This window comes from Lycium barbarum, chromosome 3 (genome assembly GCF_019175385.1).
Source record: "Lycium barbarum isolate Lr01 chromosome 3, ASM1917538v2, whole genome shotgun sequence".
Lineage (NCBI taxonomy): Eukaryota > Viridiplantae > Streptophyta > Magnoliopsida > Solanales > Solanaceae > Lycium > Lycium barbarum.
The window spans coordinates 86,134,940-86,142,892 of NC_083339.1; the positions used below are offsets into that span (position 1 = coordinate 86,134,940).

Here is a 7,953-nt window from a genome sequence, read left to right on the forward strand (position 1 = left end):
AATTCATATATCACTAATCCATCTATTACTAGTTCTCACCTTACTAATTCAAGTATAACTTGTGTTTGAACCAAACGACCCTTAGACCTCTGACTCCAATATATTCTAACAAAGGGGACGTATAATGTATTAGTAAAAAAGTATAGCCAAAGATGGGTCAATTCATCAATTGTATCATTCATCCTTTTTTCCTTCCACCTTATCAGATGAAATCTTTAGCAAATACTAGCGACTAGGAATTGACCTCTTTCCACTAGTGACCCTTCTATCTTTGTTTGGAAAAGCTTGATGTGACCTTGGTGCTGTTATATTGTGTTCATTCATGGTCCCATTATCTAGTGGACACGGCATCTCGTGTCTCTCACCCCATCCCTTTATCACTATGAATGTTAAACAAAAATTCTACGCAGTGAATAGCCATATAAATCTATAAAAGTAGTGGAAAAGATATTTCTTCTTTTGAAATGTTTAACAGAATTTATACCCCAAGACCTTTTTGTCACTGTGTTTGTTCCATTATCAATAGTTTGGCCCCACCTCATGATACTGCTAATTGCCATTCCTCTCTTTCTCTCACTAAAAGCTGCTTCAATAAATATTTCCAAAAGTTCCTGAAATGGGAGTTTTTTACTATTTCCTTCAATCTTTGCTTCAAGGAAAAGGAAAAACTATTCTTATTTTAATAAACTACTGACTCTTTTTTTTTTTCAATAGCTACGTACCTGTATACGTACGTACGTATATATTGTTGTACATAATAGTAAGAGTTTGCTAGGCTAACCGGCGATGCCAACGCCGGTGAGCGCTGCCAGACGATGCTTGACAGAGGAGGCGGCGCGTGCGCTAGACGATGCAGTGTGCGTGGCGCGTCGTCGGAGCCACGCGCAGACTACCTCTCTTCACGCGGTTTCTGCTCTTCTTTCACTTCCATCATCTACACTCCGTGACGCGTGTGCACGTGCTCGCAGCTGCGCGTCGTACTCACCGCGGCTACAGTTCAGGGCTTTGGAACTCAGCGTTAGCGTTTCTCTGGATCGTTTGCCCACAGCCAAAACCCTAGACGCGCCTCCTATTTCTAATTCTCTCATGGCAGCAATTAAACGTTCACAGGCTAACCAAAGAAGACATCCTGATACTTTCCATATTTATCAGCAGCTTCAACAACAGAATTCCTCTAATTTCTCGATTTCGACTTTAAAAGTTGAACTGAAGCATTTTATACTATCGATTTTGGATGACCCGATTGTGAGTCGGGTTTTCGGGGAAGCGGGTTTTAGGAGTTGTGATATAAAGCTTGCAATTCTAAATCCCCCTGCTATTTCTAGGTTTTCCAAGACACGTTGCCCACCTTTGTTTCTCTGTAATTTAACCGATTCGGAGCTTAATAAACGTGGGTTTAACTTCCCATTTTCTGGGGTTACTGGAAAGGATGGGAATATTGATGAGAATTCTAGAAGAATCGGTGAGATTCTTGTGAAGAAAAGCTGTAGAAACCCGTTGTTGATTGGAATTTGTGCAACTGATGCACTTTACAGCTTCACTGATTGTGTAGTACAGAAAGGTAAAGGTGGTGGTGGTGTCTTGCCTGATGAAATTAAAGGGTTGAGTGTAATTTCTATTGAGAAAGAAATTACGGAGTTTGTTATGGGAGGTGGGAGTGAAGAAATGATGAGGTTGAAGTTTAAGGAAGTGAGTGATGCTGTAGAGTGTTGTTGTGAAGGGGCTGGAATTATAGTGAATTATGGTGCATTGAAGGTGTTTATTGATGATGGGTCAGTGGAATCAGTGAACTATATTGTTTCTAGGTTCAGTAAATTGGTGCAACTTCATTGTGGCAAATTGTGGTTGGTTGGAGCAGCAGCAAGTTATGACATTTATATGAAGTTTTTGGCTCGGTTTCCTACAATCCAGAAGGACTGGGATTTACATCTCTTGCCCATTACTTCATCCACTCCTTCCAGATCCAGGTCGGATCTGCTTTCCTATTCTATTGTATTTTTTCCTTTATTATAATGCTTTACAGCATATATGACTTATCAGTGCTGATTTTTTTTTTCTCTTTTTGTATCTGAATATGACAAGCTCTCAAATTCTTTTATACACTTGACTTGAAACATTTAAATATGGTTGTACCTAAGCAGAGTTTGGAATGTCATAAAGTTGAACTAGTAATGTTAAATTTGTGAGATCTTCAGAAGTCAACCGTGAAAGTTCTATCATTTGGACGTGAGTTGCTTGAGAATCATGAATACGAAATATTCTTTTTTAGTGTAATTGGTCTCATCCCTTCTGGTCCTTTCAAGGTGGGGTTAGGTCTGCGTACACTCTACCCTCCCCAGACCCCACATGGTGGGATTATACTGGGCTTGTTGTTGTTGTTGGTGGTGGTGGTCTCATCCTTTCTGGTGATTGCAGATGTAGTTTTGCTTTTCTGGAAGCTTCATCCAATATATGCGATTAACTGAGACCATCTTGGTGCAATTTTAATAGTATGATTCTTTGACTTATCAAATAGTCAGGGTTGGAGCTAGCATGCCTACTATGGGTTGGCACTTGGCAGAACCCAGTAGCTTTGGGGAAACTTTGTTTTTGTGTTAAAAAATCAATCCACTTAATGTGTATAAATAATCTATCAAGAACACAATAATTTTATTTTTTTAGAATCAAGAACCCATAAACTCAAAATCCTAGATCCGCTTATGCAAATAGTAGTAATGTTTTTCTATTATAAAGCTTTATTAGTTCCAGAATCTCATACTTGAGGCAGGTACAGGTTTTCCGGTGTTGCTGCTGGTGGAAGTACATAGTTGATAAATTTATTAGTACCTCAGAAGTATTTTATTCACTAGCACAATTTTTTTATGTTTAGATCTATTTCTAGATGGATTTTCCAGTGTATAACCTCATCTAGTCCACAAACGTGTTTTCTTTAGATGTACCTTGTAACTACAGAATTTGTTTTAATGTTTATCCTATATTCTTTGAGCGTTACGAGATCTTTGTTATTACTATGTTAATAGCATCGCATGCAATTGCGTATTAAACTGTTTTTTGCTGTAGTATATTGGTTGTAGAGTATCTCTTTGCTTCTTAGCCTTCTATATCCATTATAATCACCATCTCTTCAGAAGTCAAGAGTAGGTTGACTTGTACAAATTTTGTACCATTTAGCGGGAGTAAGCTTTTAGCATTGGTAATGGTGTCAGCATTGAACATTATGACTGTTGACTCTCTTTTTGATATTTCTTTTTGAATAAGTAGATATATGTGTCAATAACCTTTCACATCCTATTATTGAGAACTGGCTGGTATTGTAGCACATAATAAAGTGCAAAAGTAGCATAAATGTCAAAGCACATCTCATTTCCTTTATTGGAAGCAGTGCGCATAATCAGGAACGGGGATGCAACAGGCCATAAATGACCAAGCGTTTCCCCTTTCTGGATTATAATCTGTAGGCTCTTTTACATGTTGCTTAATTGCAAGAGCAGTCTGTCGAAGAATAACGGAAGCATAGGGATGGTCTATATGACATTTAAAACAATCTTATCCTATATTTTTGGTCCTTGAAATTTTTCCTTTATACGAACTGCTTTTATTTTGGACAGCCATCTGTACACTAAAAATCATGTGTACTATATTTTTCCCTTATTTACTTTATTAATCTTTTTCTTCTATAATATACATTTCACTTTATTAGCTAGCAAAATTATGTACTGGGCAGATTGTTTGTCTCCATCCCTCCGTGAAAAAGTTGAACTTGTACATTTGTTAAGTATTGCACGAGAATCAAGCATATTTTCTATTATACTTATGAAGTAGCACTCGGTGGTCTGGTTTTGGTCCTATAGTAATGGAGGTCATATGTCATGACAAGGTTTAACATATCTAGAGAAGAGGCTTCAGCATCCAAGGGATATTTTCAATGCTTAGAACACCATAGATTGTCATCTCAGTGTATTCTTTTTGTTGATCTGTGACATTGTCTCCTTTTTATTGAGCTGTTGCAGTGTTTAGTCCATGTTTGTGTGATACATAACAGAAGCATCTGCCTAAGTTTCAGCTTTGAACACTCAAGTCTTGAATTGTTTGACTGTTTGGTTCAAGTTTGATCTATATTGAAACTTTAACCACAGCTTGGAGTCTTCAAGGTTTCTGTCAAAGTAAAAGTGTGGCTCCTACAGTTTATCACGCACACAACAAATTGGACAACAAAATGCTTTATTCTTATGTTTATGTCCAAAGAAGTTTTTTTTTTTTTCTCTTCACTGAACCCCCGTTCGTTCTCTAATCCACCCAGTAAAACCCCTCCTGAGAGCTTTTAATTGGTTTCCGAGTGGTTTGTGCCGATTCAGGGCACATGCTAAGAGGTCCAAATTGTGCATCTCGTGTGCATCTTAGCTTCTGACTCTGTGTGTCCATTGGCTCTCACTGTCTGGTACTGACATTTGCAGCTTGATGGGGTCATTTGTTCCATTTGGCGGTTTCTTTTCTGCAGCATCTGAGTTTGAAAACTCGTGGATAAACAAAAATGAATCTACAGCTCGATGCAACCTTTGCAATGAAAAGTACGAGCAAGAAGTTTCAATTGTGCTGAGAGGAGCCACTGGTTCAGTCACTGATCAACATGCAGCATATTTATCTTCTTGGTTACAAAAGGCTGACTGCGGTCCAAGCAGGGGACTAGTTGAGGTAGAGGTGTGTCATTCAGAGTCAAATTCTTTCGCATTTCCTGTGATCTTTACATTAAGGTTAACTGATGATTAGCTTGTAACTCTTTCAGTAAAGATGTGCTCTGTCAATTCAGTGCAGGCCGATGAAGACCGCAGTTTATTAAATGCCAGACTGGCGGGATTGCAAAAGAAGTGGAATGATATATGTCAGCGTCTTCATCACATACATCCATTTCAACCAGATGCTTTGCAAGCCAGGTCACAGCATCCCAGTTTTGGCATCTTTCAGAGTTCTGCTGCTGGGGGCGAAAGCAGCAACAAAGATTCATTGTTGGATGCAAGATTTACTAGTCAAAGTTCTATGTCATCAGACTTGCAAAATACGTCCTTGACCAAAAAACCCATGTCAAAATCAGTCGTGTCTGAAGGTGATTCTGATTCCCAAGCTGAAGTACCGGCTCAGACTTTGGAAACTCAGAAGCTGAAGATAGAAAATATCTTGAACTCTTACCATCATGCTCCCCGTGATTTGAGCCTGCCCCTTGATCGAACATCATCAGCCTCAAATGCTTCAGTTAGCACGGACCTGGGGCTGGGAACCATTTACATATCCACTGTGAGGAAACCCAGCTTTCAGGAGCATCAGGATCGTCTTCATTACTTTTCAGGATCAGTTTCTTCTTCTTCTTCTATTCCTCAGTTAGACAAGGAGTTGGATGCGACAGACTTTAAGAACCTTTATAAAGCTCTTTCTGAACATGCATATTGGCAAGAGGAAGCCATTTATGCCATTAGTCATACTGTCTCCCGTTGCAGAAGTGGTAATGGAAGGCGTCATGGCTCTAGCAAAGGAAATACCTGGCTCAGTTTCCTTGGACCCGACAAAGTGGGGAAACAAAAAATTGCCAAAGCTCTAGCTGAGAATGTCTTTGGTAGCTGTGATAGCTTGCTCTCTGTGGATCTGAGCTCTAGTGATGGGATTAGCTGCTCAAATTCTCTCCTTAACCATCAAAATATGAGAAACGGTCACGTGAATCTTAGGGGAAAGACAGTTGTCGACTACATCGCAGAGGAGTTAAGCAAGAAGCGCTGTTCTATTGTGCTTCTTGAAAACATAGAGAAGGCTGATTTTCTTGTTCAGAATAGCTTGTCTCGCGCTATCAGAACTGGTAAATTTTTGAACTTGCACGGGAAGGAAATCAGCATCAATAACATGATTTTTGTGATTACCTCGAAATCTTCAAAAGTTACTAAAGATTTCTTTTCCAGTAAAAAACCTCTTGAGTTTTCAGAAGAAAAGATATTAGCAGCCAAAAACTTGCAGATGCAGATAGCAATTGGTTCTGGCAATCGAAATAGGATTGAAGTGAAGAATACAAATTTGTGGATTACTTCAGGGGACAGAACATCAGAATCTTTATCTGCATATAAAAGAAAGCAGACTGACAACAGTGACTCATACAATGACAAGTTGTTTCAAATGCCAAAACGTGTGTGCACTGTCCCAAAATCTTCTCTTGATTTGAATTTGCCTGTGGAAGAGGAGGAAGCAGAGGAGAATCAACATGATGAGTGTGACAGTGACTCTGGCTCTGAAGGTTCAAAAGCATGGTTGGAAGAAATCTTGGAGCAAATGGACGATAATGTGGTCTTCAAGCCATTTAATTTTGGAGCTCTTGCTGAGAAAATCTTAAAGGAAATCAACATAAACCTCCAAGAGATTGTTGGAGTAGATATCAAGCTGGAGATTGACTCAGAAGTAATGGTACAGATACTTGCTGCGGCTTGGCTATCAGACAGAAAGGAAGCTGTTGACGATTGGGTTGAGAAGGTTCTCTGCAGGAGCTTTATGGAAGTCCGAAGCAGGTTCCAACATATTACTGATAGTGTCATAAGATTAGTTAACTGTCAAGGCATTGCTGTAGAAGACCAGGCACCGGGACTTCACCTTCCGGCTAAAATAACTCTAGACTGATTTTTGGTCAGGTATCTGCTCTAATGTACAAATGCCGTCAATAGCATTTCTGCGTGTTAAGTACTCTTTGTGCATATATTCCGGTAATTCTGTTGATCCCTCTCCAATTGTTTATTGTTGTATCTTTTAGAATTAGGTTATTTTGCCGTAATCTTTGTACACAGAAGCATCTGTCACTATCCCAGACCCTTGGTAGTTGCTTACTCCTGGTTGAAAAGTTTTATCTTTTCTTTTTTGGGAAAAGCTAGTTACTCCAGGTAATGTATGTATGTTTGCTTACTGGAGGATGACCCAAAAAAGGAAGAAGAAGAAAGGCATCACAAAGATTCTAATGCGATAAAGTGTGTTATTTTTGGTTTAGATTTTACTATTACTGCACTGCATCTGTCTTACTGCTTTTCGGTTTTTCCAGTTGTTGCTTTCGTTTGGATTTGATGTTTATGAATGTTTTTACGGCACTTATAACAAAGAGCAAACATAATATTCTGCTTAAAAATTTTAAACCAATGAACTGAAGGCTTAAAGGTTTTGTGACTGCATTCCTCAAGTTTACTAGAATTGTTTTTGCAACCACTGCAAGACAACTTTATACATATGCTCCTTGATGATAAGGAGGGATCCTGTTGAACCCCAGCAAGTGTAAGTGTGAAATCGACCTATAACATGGGAAGATCCAAGGTACTTCATATGGTGTGGGTAAACCTGTTGATCTGCCCTCTACAAAGACTAAAAGAAGAGGGAGGAAGATGAGAATTAGGAATCCATGAATGTAGCAGTTAGTTTAGTTCAAGCTAGAAATTACCCTCTTCTATATTTATACTAGATGCAGCACGGGCCCAAACTATTCATTGTTTTTGCTTATTAATGTAATCCTTGTTACACTGTTTGTTTTAATTTGATTAATCTATTTAAAAATAATAATATATTTTTATATTTGATAACAATTAAATTTAAACACTTCTAAAAAAATTACTAAATGCTAAAAGTAGAAAATACCCTTAAAAATAAATTATTGCCAAGCAGTAGACATGTTGCACATGAGCTGCTTCTAGATTCTTCTATATAGTAGAAATTTTGTATGCAAATTGTTATTCTTTCCATAACCTTTTTTAGTCAATGTTAAAGTAATACTATTTCGGAAAATGTAGACTACTAAGAAATTAAGTTTGCTACTTTGAAGTCAACTTTGATAATATCTATCCTAATATATTCGGTGTTTATTGGGTATCAAAGATTTAAGGAATATTTTCCCCAAATAAACATAGATTTGAGATAAAAAGTTCTATTTATTAAGAAAAATATCGT

General features: G+C 38.1%; 1 protein-coding gene across 2 annotated transcripts; it reads left to right on the forward strand.

Annotated features, from left to right (window-relative positions):
* Positions 1 to 387: 387 nt before the first annotated feature.
* Positions 388 to 7,008, forward strand: LOC132631606 (protein SMAX1-LIKE 6-like). 2 transcript variants are annotated; one of them, XM_060347232.1, is made up of 3 exons: positions 388 to 1,967; positions 4,455 to 4,692; positions 4,813 to 7,008. In XM_060347232.1, exons 1-3 carry the CDS (start codon positions 787 to 789, stop codon positions 6,646 to 6,648), a joined length of 3,255 nt encoding a protein of 1,084 aa, XP_060203215.1. In that variant the 5' UTR covers positions 388 to 786; the 3' UTR covers positions 6,649 to 7,008. The 2 variants fall into 2 exon arrangements, with proteins under 2 accessions (XP_060203215.1, XP_060203213.1); XM_060347230.1 differs by having other exon boundaries at positions 394 to 1,967; positions 4,455 to 4,698.
* The last annotated feature ends 945 nt before the right edge of the window (positions 7,009 to 7,953 follow it).

What these genes read in the sequence shown, in the direction of transcription:
- LOC132631606 (XM_060347230.1), top strand. Translation starts at nt 787, where the DNA reads ATGCCAACGCCGGTGAGCGCTGCCAGACGATGCTTGACAGAGGAGGCG. An exon ending in TCCACTCCTTCCAGATCCAG is followed by an intron (nt 1,968 to 4,454) that starts GTCGGATCTGCT and finishes TGACATTTGCAG; the next exon opens with CTTGATGGGGTCATTTGTTC. An exon ending in GGGGACTAGTTGAGGTAGAG is followed by an intron (nt 4,699 to 4,812) that starts GTGTGTCATTCA and finishes AATTCAGTGCAG; the next exon opens with GCCGATGAAGACCGCAGTTT.